This window comes from Sesamum indicum, linkage group LG3, assembly GCF_000512975.1.
Source record: "Sesamum indicum cultivar Zhongzhi No. 13 linkage group LG3, S_indicum_v1.0, whole genome shotgun sequence".
Lineage (NCBI taxonomy): Eukaryota > Viridiplantae > Streptophyta > Magnoliopsida > Lamiales > Pedaliaceae > Sesamum > Sesamum indicum.
In genome coordinates, this window is record NC_026147.1 from 18,116,306 (window position 1) to 18,132,465 (window position 16,160).

The 16,160-nt window shown below is 32.7% G+C and overlaps 2 protein-coding genes across 2 annotated transcripts; one reads left to right on the forward strand and one right to left on the reverse strand.

Moving 5' to 3' along the window:
- On the forward strand, nucleotides 5,764–8,845 carry LOC105158692 (pirin-like protein). Its single transcript, XM_011075530.2, has 7 exons — nucleotides 5,764–6,113; nucleotides 7,152–7,201; nucleotides 7,320–7,358; nucleotides 7,443–7,471; nucleotides 7,565–7,627; nucleotides 7,717–7,820; nucleotides 8,034–8,845. The coding sequence occupies exons 1-7, from the start codon at nucleotides 5,809–5,811 to the stop codon at nucleotides 8,515–8,517; spliced, it is 1,074 nt and encodes a 357-aa protein (XP_011073832.1). The 5' UTR covers nucleotides 5,764–5,808; the 3' UTR covers nucleotides 8,518–8,845.
- On the reverse strand, nucleotides 11,288–16,109 carry LOC105158693 (ras-related protein RABA5c). The gene is made up of 2 exons (XM_011075531.2): nucleotides 15,652–16,109; nucleotides 11,288–11,860 (listed from the first exon to the last, which is right to left on the reverse strand). The coding sequence occupies exons 1-2, from the start codon at nucleotides 15,986–15,988 to the stop codon at nucleotides 11,538–11,540; spliced, it is 660 nt and encodes a 219-aa protein (XP_011073833.1). The 5' UTR covers nucleotides 15,989–16,109; the 3' UTR covers nucleotides 11,288–11,537.

Genomic DNA, 16,160 nt, shown 5'->3' on the forward strand with positions numbered 1-16,160 from the left:
CACATATTCAAACAATAAAAGCCATGCATAAAATAGTTGCCGGAGCTTCATCTCCCACGCATCCAATTCCCCAACTTTCTTCATATATAAAAATAATACAGAAAATCCAAATGCAAATGACACACTAAGAAGCTATTCCTAAATCATGAATCCCAACTCACCTCCATCTCCAACAGCTAAATTGAATTCCAGAACGCAGGCAGCCACTTACCAGCACATAACTGCAACATCCATCAAATCTCATCAACCACACACATGCCACCAAATGGAAAAAAAATATAATTTTAGTACTGTAATTTAAGGGACACTGACATTTTTTGTCCTGTATGAATTTATTTATAGAACTAAAATTACAATTTGATCAAAAAAGTACTAAAATTGTCAAAATTATAAAGTTATAGGACTAAATTGCGAAAATTAATTCGTATAAAACTAAAAATGCCACCCCCTTAAGTTAGAAGGCTAAAATTGTAACTTTCCCTGCCACCAAAGAACATACTCCACTGGGAAGCAATGAGTTTCTTGATGGTATGAATTTATGTGGTTTATCTTTTATTAATATCCTCAAATTTTAGGGATAATTACACTTCTCTCCCTTGAGATTTCGTATAGTTATACGTAAACCTCTTATAATTTGAAAATTACATTTAGCACCCATAAAATTTGTTATTTAAATTATGTTGATGAACCGAGAAGAAATTTTGCACACTTTTTTTTTTTTGTCAGGGCGAAGAAAATAGAGAAAAATCCAAAAAATATAAAATACCTCCATCCAGAATTGACTTTCCCCCACATAAAAGACACAGAAAATGGTCAACTTTGGAATCTCTTATTGTGCACATTTCTTGAAAAATTAAGGAATGAGTAATTCAAATAGTATTTGATTTCAGGCTAAGTACTAATTTCTCAATATAAAAAAATATTCAATTCTACAAAGACGTAAATGTATTATTGTTTTTTCATATATAGATTAGGAAATCTGATGGTGATGAGTTCCCATTGTCTTCCTCTCCATAACCATAACCACAACCACATCATTCAATTTTGTGCTGCTAAATGAACCATCCCCATAGCTACAAAGTTGAAAATCATTTAAAATTGGGTCTTCGAATTATGGTCGTTTTTATATTTTATGATGTGGTTGAGGTTTTTACAAAGGGATGAAAATAGAAATTTTACCTAAGGCACAATTGTGCACCAGGTGAAAACACGATTTTCTATAGAGTTTTTCAGTAAGAGTGGTCACTATCAATGAATAGTGATTTTTCTAAAAAAAAAATTAATATTTTTGGTATTTATAGTAGTGTTGGAGTTATATTGTGTGTGGGTTGTATTTGTTTAACATGTGCCTCATATATGTTAAATTACTTTTTTACCCTTACAGGTTAATATTTTTTACCAATATACATCACTTTATCATCTATCTTTGTTGTTGTTTTATTTTTCCATACAAACTGCATGATGTATTTTGCGCAAGTTACCATGTCAAATCAATTTTCGATAGAATTTTCCACTGGAGCGCACGTGTGCAAGAATTTTCGATATTTTGACCCAAATAGGTGTACTAACAATTACAACTACAACTTTAAAGAAAAACAAAAAAAAAAAAAACTATAACTTTAAAGAGTGTGCATATAAGTTTGCAAAAGATAGAAAAGGGTGCATACTAAATTTAGTCCCTAAGTTTTCATTTCTTGACTTTAGTATCTCGAAACTTTAATTTTTGTCTCAATTTGATCCATTTGACCATGGATTTTTGCTAGTTGGAGGGTAAAATTATCAATTTATATTTAATTTTATTACTTTGGTCCTTTAAGCTTGTAAAATAAAATTAGTCTTTTTTTTAAAGCAAAAAAACAGCTCTTTTATATTTTTGTTTATTGAATATGATATGATTATCTTATGTGATTAATGTTATGAATAAATTTTATAAAACTTATGTAATATAAAATATAATTAAAAAATCAAAGTCAGTGGTTTTTCATTTTAAGAGTTAAAGATAAGTTTAATAAAATTAAATTTTAACAATATTTATAAATAAATATTTGGGAGTTCGAACAAAAAGTTGATTGAATATACTTTTTAACTAGATTCTCTAGTGGATTTATATAAAATCTATCAAATAATCTAGATAAAAACTACATTCCATCAACTTTTTTGTTAAAAATCATAACTGTTAATATTTAATAATATTATTATAATATAATTTTCTTTGACCTATTTTTAACTCCTGAGATTATAAATTACTGAACTAAATTATTTTATTATATTTTTATATTAGATAAATTTGAGGAACTAAAATAATTTTAAATACAAATTTAAAGGATCAAATACGATATTTATCTAATAGAAAAAATGATGTAATTCGCAATAAAATTGGAAAATATTAATATAATTTACCCTTAAAATTTGTATTTTGTTAGTGATTTTTTTTTTTTAATCATTTGATAGTGTGCATGCTTTGTGGTGAGAGTGAGAAAAGCGTCATAATTATTGTCACCATTGAGATCAGTTTCAATGACTGCAAATTAATGATATTACGTGGGGCGGCATAAGTTGCTTCATCCTTGTCAACGCTTTTAATCTTTATAACTAACGACTTTTAACAGTAGGCGAGCACATCCATAATCCATCTCAAGGGATGCCCCCACACGGTTCAAGCTTGTTTCTATTAGTGACTGAAACACGATCAATGATCGATGTGTGTGCATAATTTAAATTTTTTATAATTTAATTTAATTAAATAAAATACAAAAAGTAAAATTTTTTTGTCAACTTTACGAAATTTATACGTTGCTATATAAGATAGTCTTTTTGTTGATTTTTCTGACGGAAAAACATCACACGTTGTGCGTATGTAAAAAATACTACTTCACATAATATTTAAATATAGAACATGTGTATTGCATGTGATGTTTTTTCGATAAAAGACTTGGTTGAAAGACAGTTGTAAATGGCACAATAAAGTTGAGATGGTAAATTGACATAATAAAAATTTAGATGCTAAAATATAAAGACAGTTATAGTTTGAATGATAAAAAATAATTATTCATAATGATAATAATATTATCATAATGTTGACAATTTATGGACAAAATTTAAGGAGAAAGATGATGAAAATGGGATGTGATTGGGGTGATGAAATGATGATGGGGAAAGAGATTGGGTAAGAAGTTGTGAGCTATAGTACGAGTTTGACTTCCTATATTATTATTATAAGTTGAATGTTTGGTCAACTAATGCTACTTATTTAGAATAACTTAGCGTAATTCATTTCATTTTTTACTAGTAATATATTTCTACTGACAAACTACTTTTATTTTATTTTATTTTTTTTAAGATAATATATCGATTCAATCAATATATTATTTTGACTAAAAAATAAGGATAAATTACGTCGATTCAATAATACATACATCAATATGTCAATAACAGTAATAAATTATAATAATTTAATAACTCATATAAAGCTAGGGAGAATTTGTAACTATAGTTTTATTAATTTTGTAACACAGTTCGCAACAAACGTATTTTATTAAAATAATTTTTAATAATTTTATTTAATGGAGAAATGAACACTTAAAATGCTTGAATTGAGCAATAAAAAGTATTAAAAATATGGGTTAATTACATTCAAACCCCTTTAAAAATACAAAATTAAAGTTTTACCCAATAAAGTTCTAAATTGTACTTACGTCATCTTCACAAATTCATTTGTTACGCCGAACCTTTTATTATTATGGTTTGAACAAAAATACTGATGTTAGCAAAAAAAACTATATATATTTGTTATAAAGAAAAAAAATAATCATGTTTGATCGGCCTAAAATCCTTCCTGGACTAAAAGTCCAAAAGGGATGCTAGCCCAACTGGTAATCCGTCGGCTGATCCACCAGTAGAGAGAGCTCACCTTTCATTTTACTCAACTGGCAGGCCTAAGAAACAAGTCCATTTTAGTCAGATACATCATCATAAACGGACATGTTATACAACTCACCAACACATTAAGACGTGTCATTGTGAAATATTTCTAGTTGACTCCATGTAGATTGATGGCAAATAAGCTGGGAATCCACAAATAATAGATTCCCAGATTTTCATGAAGACCTGACAAGATTTAGTCAATCTGATATATTTTAGTCAATTTAAGTCCAAATCATGCACGGTTTATTCAATTGGCTGATATTACTAGATGACCTTTTAGTAATGGTCAATTATATGTAAAAGGACTAATGAATATGCCTTTTTTGCAAGTAATTGTAGTTTATGTTGTGTTTAAATGCGTAAGCATAAATCATGAAAGTAATAAAATGGAAACTAAAATTGCACAAAAGTACCAAATGGCAAAAAAACAAAAAATATACTCAAATGCACACTGATTGTCACTTGTCCAAAAAGTCTTCAAATGAGCAACTTTGTGATAATATCATTCAATATTTGAAGAAATTTTGAGATGTTTGTGACATCTTTTGGCCTATGAAAAAAAGATGAAAATATTGTGTGGTGTTTGTGGTTATTTGGATGTATAAATAGCAAAAAAATGTGTTTTTGGCACCTTTATATCCCTAAAAAAACTTAACACAAGCATAGTAGTCGGTTTTCTTCGCCAGTTGCCGGCTGAGTAACGACACGTGACTTGTCATGTGCCGTTTTCGTTAGTTGTTAACGGAACAGGACCATTACTGTTTAAAAAATAGAGTTTTGGGACTAAAGGTGTTGAACATGTAAAGCGTGGGACCAAAAGTGAAAAAAGGCCCTATCTAGTGGGACCAAAAGTGATATTTTGCCTAATTTTAATTATCTTTTCTTAATTGCATATTGACTTAAGTGTTGAAGTGGTAATGATTCTTTTACAGCTCTATGTTCTAGAGCTTATAAAATCAAGATACAAAACTCTTAAATTAGACCTTATCCTACAAATGTTTTTTTGCTCGATCACACCTATTGATCTTATTTTTTCTTTTTTAGTTTTGATATAGGTCGCGCGAAATTAGAATTTTTGGGTCGGATCGTTGGGTTGAGGTCGTTGATTCCCTCTTTCGAGCTACCTGTTATGGATCCTAAGAACACAACAAACGTAAGACTAGCCGAGAAGCCCTCGGCGATGGCCCTCCGATGCTTAAGTTAGAAAAGGTGGGGTCGAAAAGATAATAACGAGATTGAGTGAGATCACAAATATGGCAGTAAAATGAAGTGGTGAAAATGTGTCTGAATAATCATAAATGAGGTTATTTATACTTGTAGGGTACCCTCTATTTATGCAACACGTGGCACCAATGAGGGCGAGCCACGTCACCTCCTGCAAAAGTCTGCTGTCGCCACTGCTGCACCTGCACATTTGGGTCCCACGCGCGCAGTCACAATATACATAAAAAAGAGGATAAAAAATATAGGGGTATTTTGGTAATTGTGTAACTTCCTTTATCAAGTTTTTATTATGAATGCACGATGATTATAATTAAAATAGAAGTAAAACCATCCCGACATACATAACTTTGAGCTTTTGAATTCACAAAAAAAATATTTTAGAATTCAACTCAATTACCACTAAACTAAGAATTCTTCGTCAACTTTGGGCGTATGTAATAGTAATTGTAGGGCCGTAAGAATTGGTAAAGGAATTTAGCTTTCAAAGAGAAAAGCTTCCATCAGAATGACAAGAGATTGATGTCATCTTATGATTAGTCCAACAAGGAAATATATTGGATTTGGGTCCCCACCTTCCAATTTTCTTCTCAACTAACTCTCATGTTTCCTTGTTATTTTCTGTGCTTACACACTCTAAGAACTTGTTATCTATACGCCAACATGACAGCACACCTCTCTCTCTCGCTATATATAAGAGATGTCAGAGCAGACAACACACAATCACCCCAAAGGATCGACCGTTACATGATCTCTGCATCTAGACTTGTATTCTTCCATCTAAGAAAATATACGACCAACAACGTCAAGAAAGCAGAAACCCCAGAAGCCTCTTGCTTTTTGAGAAGTATCATGTCTGTAGCAGATCAAAGTCTTGGATTCCAACGGCCCAGATTGGTTGCCAAGAAAGTCTTGGCCAAGCCCCAGGGCGAGGGCGAGGGTGCAGTTGTCAGAAGAAGCATTGGAAGGTATTCTTTCTCAGTCTTGTTTCTCTTTGAAGTATTTTTGGAATTGGGCATTCTTGTTAATGACAAAACCCCTCCTTTGTAATTGCAAGAATCTATGGTGTTCTATGAATGAAATATTTTCTGGGCAGGGGAGGAGATGAAACTTGTTGAGGTGGAAAATAGTAATTTTTTCTTTGATAGTTTTGTTGCGTTTTACAGCACTCAATTGGGATTTTGAATTGGATGATAATGAAGTTTGCCTTTTGAACTTGAAATTGTTTTCCCAGTTCAAACTCTTAATTAATGGAATTCCATGTGCTGTTTTGCATTGTCAATACTTGATGGTTCAGTTGGTAAAGACGGATAAAATAAGTTGGCTGTGGGTTGATTCCCTAACATGAGGTCTATGTTGGTTGGGTAATATATATATGTTAGCAACCTATGGTACATTGTTAATACTTTGGTTGAGTTGGTAAAGATGGATCACATTAGATGGTTGTGAGTTGATAATATCATTTAAGCAACCTACATATGGCCTTAGCACATGCTCTAGACCGGCCAGTGATGGTACCGCATTAGATGGTTGTGAGTTGATAATATCATGTAAGCAACCCATATATGACCTTAGGGCATGCTCTAGACCATCCAGTGATGGTGACCGAAGCTGAAGCCACCAAAACATTGTGTAACAAAAAACAAAAAAGTGGTTGTCCTGCATTTCTTAATTTGTGGGATCCCATGTGCTGTTTTGTATTTATGTATTGGATTAAATGCAACAGGTAAAAATACTAATCGACAAAACATAAAAGAAAACAAAGGCTGTATGCAACTCCTATAACAAGCTTCTTTAGAAAAGTTTCACGGAGTTGGTAGTTTTTTTAAAAGGAAATTTGTGCCTGTTTTCAGGAGGCTAAAATGCAATTCACCCTTTCAGTATTATATTTCAATTTTGATGAGTAAAACATCTTTTTTCAACATGATTGCTATTTTGTGCTTGGAATTTCTGTGGGTTCCATGCTCTACTGCATAACTAATAGCTATAACCTAATCAATTTACAGGCCGGAGCTAAAGTCCCTGGATCCTTTCCTCATGCTAGATGAATTTTCTGGTAACCTTTATAACTATCATCTTTTGCTGATCAAATTCTGTGGTTGAATTTTGGATGTTACTATTTCAAATAGTGACTTGTGACTTTCTTCGTTTTTCTCATCACTTGAACAATACAGTTTCACCTCCTGCTGGATTCCCTGACCATCCCCACAGAGGTACACAACCACTCTTATCTCCTGCAATGTTATTTCTCTTACTATTTCAGTAATCAGCATAAATTATGATGTTTTTGGTTGCAGGCTTTGAGACTGTTACATACGTGTTGCAGGTAGTTTGCTGTGTTTTTGGAACTTTATTACAATACAAACTGATGTGTATCAATCAATGAATGTTGGAATTCGAATTTGTTTTGTGTATATAGGGAGGGATTACTCATCAAGATTTTGCTGGTCACAAGGGCACGATACATGCGGGTGACGTGCAGGTACATGAGAATTAAAATTTAATAACCTCTTTGAGATTGAAACGAGTATTTGAAGCTTGCTAAGAACTTTCTTGATGGGCATTATGCAGTGGATGACCGCAGGGAGGGGTATCGTTCACTCGGAAATGCCCGCAGGAGGAGGTACTAACACAGGTCTGCAATTGTGGATCAATCTTGCTTCCAGGGATAAGATGTGAGGTTTTTTCTTCATTACTTTCCTTCGATGTTTGTAGAGAAAAGCAACATGCATTCCTATCAGTATTAGGCGTTAAATGAGGTTGTTGAGTGGATTCTGGAGTTTATTTACAAAAGAGAAACAACATATGTTTTACAAATCTGTCTTATACAAGAAGAGCTTGTTACTTATGATTTGATCAAGTTCCATTTATTTCTTGTTGTCTGGCAGGATTGAACCCAGGTATCAAGAATTGCTGAGCGAAGACATCCCAAAGGCGGAGAAAGACGGAGTTGAAGTTAAAGTAATTGCAGGGGAAGCAATGGGGGTTCACTCCCCTGTTTATACTCGAACCCCCACACTCTACCTTGATTTCACTCTGAAACCGAATTCTCAATACCATCAAAGCATCCCGGAATCTTGGAACGCTTTTGTATACATAATAGAAGGAGAAGGGGTGTTCGGCATCCCCAATTCACAGCCAGTAACCGCTCACCACATCTTGGTATTGGGGCCCGGAGAGGGGCTAAGTGTTTGGAACAAGTCCTCCAAGCCATTGAGGTTTATTTTGGTAGGTGGGCTGCCTCTGAATGAACCAGTGGTTCAACATGGCCCTTTTGTGATGAACACACAAGCTGAAATTGACAAGACCATTGAAGACTATTACTATGCCAAGAATGGGTTTGAAATGGCCAGACAGTGGAGATCTAAGTGAGTGGAGCTGATCAACAATCCAACATTAATAAACTCAAAAACCAGATATTGGAGTTGTGTTCTTTATACATATCTGTCACTTTCAATCCTAATCTTCAATCAAATCATGCAAAGCTGATTAAAGGGATATATCTTATATTCATAGGTAGCAAATGCTTCTAGAAGTCTAGGAATGCAACAAGCACTCAGATATTGTGTGCTTGTAGTAAAGTCATGATGGGGTCTAGCCTACTTCTAGAAATGTGATTGATGTATATTGCTTGTTTTTCTTCATAATTTAGAGGTTGATTTCTTGTTGGAATGAGATCTACTTTTAATAATTGTATTCTTGTGAGCATTCATCATTTTGTTTCTGGTGTACAGAAAACTTTTCTTATTAGGTGGATTTAATCATGAACAGGTGATATATAGTCCACCTACATTATTATTGCTAGAGCCACTTATCAGAAGAGGGGGAAAGATAATTGAATGTGGTAGTGGTTGATTTGGGGATAATGAGAATCTAATCTTTGGTTCTTATTTTCTATTTTGATTGGGCAAGAAAAAATGCAATTTTTACCCTATATGAAAAATGCGCAAAAAAATCTTGTGTAAAAATAAAATAGTAAATTACCTTTTGTATTTTGAAAAATGAAGGTAATTTGCTTCATTTTTTGAAACACGGGGAAGTAATTTGTTAATTCTTTTTTTACAGAGAGTATTTGCTCATTTCACATATTATAAAGGATAAACTGCATTTAATTCCATATATATGTGATATTAATTAAGTGGGAGAAGTCTATAGTAACTAATTTTGAAAGAAAATGTGTTTAAACTTAAATGATATATAAATAGTATAAATGGTTTCTTAAGTTTGCATTTAAAATTACTTTAGTCGTTTAAGTTTATATCTTGACTTTTGTTTCTAAATTTTAGTTTTTATCCTAATCTGGTCTTTTATATCATTTTTCCGTGAGAAATGTGGTTGGATTTGGAGGGTAAAATGATCAATTTAAGTTTCATTTGCTCACTTTAGTATCTTATGTTTGTAAAATGTCAAATTAATTCTTGTTTTCAGGTGGAAAACAAGTTTTTTATATTTTTGTATGCTAAATATAATATATTTTATGTGAATAATAAAAACTTAATAATAAGATATTACTTAATTTAAAAAAAAATTAATGTTATGAACATAACTAGTAACTCCAAATATTCATATTCCGATCACTTAGAAACTCTTATGAATCCCACCTAAGTTGCTACATATGTTGTAGAGCTTTTCATTCTTTTGATTCTCAAATGTTGTGTTGTATTGGGTTCATATATTTGATATAGAATCCGAATCTGTGCCACCGTCTTAAAAGCTACTTTTAAAGTGTTTGGAATATCAATTTTTATTTTAAAAATTATGAAAAGAAATATTTTTAAGTCAAAAGTTAGGTATTTCTAGCTGTCTTGGCTTTTTGTAAATAAGTTCAATTTTATTTTCTATTACTTTACTATCTTATTATAATAATCTTAACTAAACTTACTGTTTTTAATATATTTTTAAAATTATATATTTCAAGTTAATATTGAAACTTTTAAATAATTTGAATAATTTAACAACCATCAAATTTACACTTTCATGTATTTAATCTTTTAGATTCTTTACATTTTATGTGCTATATTATTTGATTATATTATTCCTATATCACTAAAAACTATAAGTTAAATAGCTATGATTGATTAATAGAAAGATATATATATATATATATATATATATAATTGCAAATCATGCCAGTTTAATTATTGTGTATGAATCAGTGGTTATATTACTCAGTGTCTGCATTATTAAATTAAATATTCATTTTTTATTAATATTTTTAAAAAATTAAATATGAAATATACTAATCAAAACATATTTTTTTAATTTTTTGTAAAAAAATAATTATTATTGACAAACAACAAGTGCAAATATATACAAAAATAGTATCTTTTTATGACATGAGGATAAAATAATCTTCGATAAATTTGTTTTAGAAGTGATTTTTTCCTAAACACTATCTAATTTAACTTTAATCTATTTTTCACTTTTTTTATTTTTATTTTTATAAACACTACCTACTTTGATTCTGCTACAATTTTTATTTATTTTTTCTTTTTACAAAAATGAATTTTATAAAAATAACAATTTTAGCAAACACTCCCTCATTACATTGATAAGGTCAGAAAACCTTATCTTCAACATCCACTTATCTTGGTATTGCTCTGTCTGCTTATGTTATGGTGCTACAGAACAAAAGCCATGCATAGTGGTTCTAAGACATGATAGCAGAGCTGTTTTGAAACTCAGACCAATGGTTTTGTACTGCTTCAACTGTTTGAGACCCCAACTATGTTATATATATAAGTATGTATTATCAATATATTATATATCAAGTGATTAAGCTAAAAGAAGAGGAATATACAATCAAATTCAACATAATAAGTACACAGTCAAAAAATAAATATTGGTTGAAAAGAGAAACCATAAACTAAAAATAGTCAAAAGTATTACAATTTAATAAAATCATAATTAATTAAAGTATAACCATCTTCATCCTCAAAACACCACAACAATTGGTTCTGTCTCCTTTCGCCACTGATTTTATGACAAAGTTGGACCGGACACAGGACTGATTCCGGGTTAAACTGGTCGAACCAGCCAATGGGTCCGGTCCGGGTTTGAAAACACTATTTGACAGTGTTCAATGAGATGGCTAATAGTGCAGGAAATATATGAAATAGAATGACAACAAGATCACATCAAGTCATAAAACAAAGCAAATAATACTCAATAGTATATAATTTACACTTCCAGAAGAAGTTTCGGTTTAGAACTTCCCTTAGCATGACCACAATTTACTATCTTTAAAGTATTAAAATTCGTATTTTGATAAATTATAAAATCCCATTCTAAAAAATAATGAAGCAACAAATAGAAAAGAAAAAATCAGATAAATAAACCAACCATAAGAAAATGCCAATGCCTCTTGTAAGTTTGTCTTTGAATCGATTGTGTCACCTGGAACAGCAAGAGTAGGATCCTCCCGTTTGCTTTGATCCATCAGCACCGTCATTGACAAGGGACACCCTGTTGACTGATAATTCTGCCTTGTAAGAGTCGGAATTCAAGACCTTCCTGCTTACGTTATTATAGATCTCGCGTATGACAATTTCAAAAGCCTTTTTAACATTTGTCGAATCCAAGGCAGACGTTTCCATGAAAAACAATCCTTCCGATTCTGCAAGGCTTTTGCCTTCCTCCACGCTTACATCCCTGATATTCTCCAAGTCGCACTTATTCCCCACAAGCATTTTTGCAACAGTTGTATCAGAATGAGCTGCAATATAAGAATGTAACTATGGTAAGGATTAACGAGGCATGAGAAGTATGGAGTAAATTTGATACTGACATAGAAAGGGATGGTAAAACATTATGGAATGCGTTACAACAGCCAAAAAAAGTTTATTCTCGCAAGAACACATAGTATATGACTCACGATGATGAAGCACACTTAGCAAGAATTTTACTACGGGTTCTTTTAGTGGCCTCTTTTTAATTTAGCATAAGATTCTTCTTTGTATAAGAAAAACCATCGAAGCTGATAACTAATATCAAATATGGAAGATGGCATATATATGAAGTAAATATCTGAGATGTTGACTCAAAACTTGATTCTTGCTCACAACCAAGCTCTTGAGAAGAGCAAATACTCTCCAACCAATCTCTTTACCTCTTATGCAGCTCCAAGAAACCAAGACAATATTCCATGTGACTTAAACAAGGTTCTATGCATCAGTTTCCAAACAAAATCACTATATGAATAGGCATGGGTCCACAAATTGATGATTTCTAACTTGCACAAAGGATTGAAGTTGAACCACTGCCAAATACCTTAAGCATATGTTGATCTTATATGAAACTTAAGAAATTTCCATAAAGCCAACCACACCATTGTAGAAAATTTAATTGATGGACGTTTGTGAATAGTGTTGTTTCCATAGAGTATTATTCTGTATGGAGCGTCATTTTATCCTTCGGTATTAACACGTATGACATATTAACGTCTAAGGAACATTTACTGTAGACTGAAACCAGTTATTGTTTAAACCAACTTTTTTCTACGGTATGCATAAATCTTCCAGTTCTTCGCTTAAAATGCATACTTATATAGCTACAAAGGAAACAAATAAAGAGACATAAAAAGATAAACAAATATTTCTTTTTCATAGCTTAATGTATTTTATTGCCTGAACACCTTTCAAAGTAACTCTACTAAATATTTCTACCATTTACATGTTACAGACCCAGACTATCTGCTTAAATAAAATAGATATTGGTAATTAGTTTCCCAAATGCAATGTGTCGAAGGTATGCGTAGTATAAATGTCTGGAGTGATGTGATATGGGAGGATTGTTAGCTCAAGCATGAGCAATCTAGTATTATCCATCCACAACACGTTCCAAAAGAATAGATTGGTTAGTTGTCCTTAATGATAGGATAGTCATTTTTTAAAAGATACAAACAACAAATAGGATAGTTGCCGAATTGGACAAGACCAGCGTAAAATTGATGTTATAATGCAAAGGGGTAGTACATCTTTTCCAGTGTATTATCGCGGGGGAATTCATCCTACTCTAGTGAGCATGTGTTTCTCAAGGATTGACATACGCAATCATACTATGGGATTTTAAGCCCATCACAAGTCGTGGAGAGATTGCAGAGACATCCCACACTATGACACTAAAAGCCAGAAAAGTTTCCCACATCCCAAAACTTGTAGAGAACATTTTCATAGTTTGGAAGAATTTCCCATACAATGTATACCATCTTTCATAAGAACATTATATATTTTTGCACAATGAAGAGATTTTCATATATTTTTATTATTACCTTCCTTCCGTAGGTCATCAAAGGAAAAATGTATTTTTCATTGATGCTCTTATGGGTTACATTAAGATTATAAGAATTGTTAATGATTACTGCATAATTCATAGAATCCATAGAATTAGAAAATTAATATAAGTAACAACCTAGACACCATACTTAGTACTAAGTGAAGCCCTAAATATATATCTCACAAATTCACAAACAAGAAACAAGTTCGTCAACTGATGAATCATTACTTCCACATATGAGATACTTGGAAACTAGCACTCAAAGAGGTTGCTATGATCTCATAAGAATTTAATAACATAAAATGAAAATGAAAAGTGTGTTTCACTTCCTATTCTTATAAAGTGGGTATATGATGATGGCTTCAGGGTGTCTCCTCACCAAATTTATGCTAGATTAAACACTAGATCAAGTCACTCCAAACATGAAACTCTTTAACTTGTGATTTTTGGAACAAAATTTCAAAATTCAAACTTTTACCTCTCAAAACTAAAGAATTCAACACTTATGATGGTAGGCACACTTGAAATTCTACCTCATATACACTTGAAAAGATGTCAATATCTAAAGTAAATGAAGAACCACAGAATTTGACAAGGGCTGGATATGCGAACAACCCAATCAATGACCTAACAACTCGACTGGAAAGAGGAATTCCATACTACCATGGTAGCTACGCTCCGAAGTTTCGAATAAATAACATGTCCCAACGTACTGAAATCTCACAGACTCACATGAGCATAAGCCCATGAATCTTGAATATATGTATAGACATGCATTAGTTATAGATCAGGAAGTTAAAGTGACATTTCAGGCACATCAGTTCTATATTTGAAGGCAACTCTCAGATAGACTTTTCAAGCTCTACCATTAGAAGGTTATAGTTGGGGCTTGCTAAACTCTTACTAGGCACAAATGCCTTTTACTTAGAAAAGGGAAAAAGCTTATAGTTGGGGCCTAGGGACTACTTACCACTTAGTGAGTTTAGCATTCTAGATTGCAATTCACTACCTAAATAATATTAAGGGATCAAGATCTTAATAGAAAGAACTAGACCCCGCCAGTTGGTCAAGGTTTCTCTTTGCAAAATTTTACTTCATCTGCGACTATATCCTATATCTCCAGAAATTTGATCACTTTCTAACATTATTTTGAATTTTTTTCAATGGATTCAATAAATAGATCCATTGTTATTTAAAACATTGCCCACTCTGCTCCAGAATTCTTTAATATTCTCATATGAACAACAAAAAAATGGCATGTCCGTGTTAAAATTGCCAAATTTAGCAAAAGTTAACTATGGTAAACGATATCTGCAAATTTTAAACTCTTTAAAACATGAACTAAGTGGAGAATAGATTTGAACTGTTGTAAAGTTTGCCTAGCATAACTTTTGAAATTACATGCGTCACAGATAATGAAGTTAAGAAAGTTTTAGGTAGGATTCATAATAGTAACTCAGTCACTATTCAGAATATCTCTGTCATTCTGACAAGGGTTTCTTGAGTAGCTTACGATAGTTTTGACTCTCACTATCTGGCAGATGATCCACCACTCAACAATAATGGCATATTCTTCATTTTTCACATTGATCAAATCAATAAGGTATTAAGCCAAGTAAAATTATAAAGTTCCCACTTAACGAATTCCTCAAACCCATGGTCCAGGCTGTTCACCGCAATATTAAAATTTGAATATGTTACTCTTTTGGTGTAAATACAAATAGTAAAACACCAAAGAATACACTCTGGCCTATTGAAGTCCTAATCATTATTATATCCCACATTTTCCATACACCTTCAAGGATAAAAAGGACAGATCTAGCTCCAATTTCTGCTCTATCTGGTTTCTCATTCTCTAACAGGAATACTTTTATACCATACTAAAGAAATTGAAGTTGCATTTGAATGAAATATATACCACACTATATATAGATGCTTTTGTCAGACGAAAACATGATAAACGAAGAGAGACAATCTCCTTGCTTAAGAATCGAAATCCAACTACAATTTCTAGCAAATAAGCATTCTTCAGTCAAATCTCGTCAAACAACAATCCCTTTCTTAATCCACGCCACTCCAAAAAAGGAAATTAACTATCGATTTCATATCCCGTCAAGTTTCTGATGCCAAACACACTATTGAGCATTTCAAATCCACAACAACAACACCACACACACACAAACACAAAAATAAAAAAAAAGGAATCAGAGAGAAGCAGGAAAGATAACATACTCTTGAGCTCATCAAGCCATCGGGGAATACTCTCGAAAGTTGACCTTCTGCTGATGTCATAGACGACAAGTGCGCCAAACGCGCCGCGGTAGTAGGCGGATGTGACGGCTCGGAACCTCTCCTGTCCGGCGGTGTCCCAAATCTGAGCCTTGACTTCCTTGCCGTCGATTTCGAGGGACTGCGTCTGGAACTCAACCCCAATGGTGGCCTTGGAGTGCATGTTGAACTCATTTCTGGCGTAGCGGGAGAGCAAGTTGGATTTACCAACGGCGGAGTCGCCGATTATGACGATCTTGAACAAGTACTCCTCCCCTTCGTCGTCTGAAGAAGAACCCATTGAGAAAAAAACGGAGATGTGGAGAGGAGACAGAGAGAAAGGGACTGAATGATGAAGATGATTGATGAGAGCTGGCAAATGGGCTATGACAGGTTTTAAGACAGGAATGCGCACATAATGGGAGGTTTGTTCTGTGTCATTAGTATGAGAGTGGGGACGCCCCCCCCCCCCC

Excerpts from the sequence above, each read along its gene's own strand:
- LOC105158692 (XM_011075530.2), top strand. The coding sequence starts at position 5,809 with ATGACAGCACACCTCTCTCTCTCGCTATATATAAGAGATGTCAGAGCA. Across the intron at positions 7,472-7,564 it reads CTGTTACATACGTGTTGCAG|GGAGGGATTACTCATCAAGA; the intron begins GTAGTTTGCTGT and ends TTGTGTATATAG. Across the intron at positions 7,628-7,716 it reads TACATGCGGGTGACGTGCAG|TGGATGACCGCAGGGAGGGG; the intron begins GTACATGAGAAT and ends GGCATTATGCAG.
- LOC105158693 (XM_011075531.2), bottom strand. The coding sequence starts at position 15,988 with ATGGGTTCTTCTTCAGACGACGAAGGGGAGGAGTACTTGTTCAAGATC. Across the intron at positions 11,861-15,651 it reads ATGGCTTGATGAGCTCAAGA|CTCATTCTGATACAACTGTT; the intron begins GTATGTTATCTT and ends CTTATATTGCAG.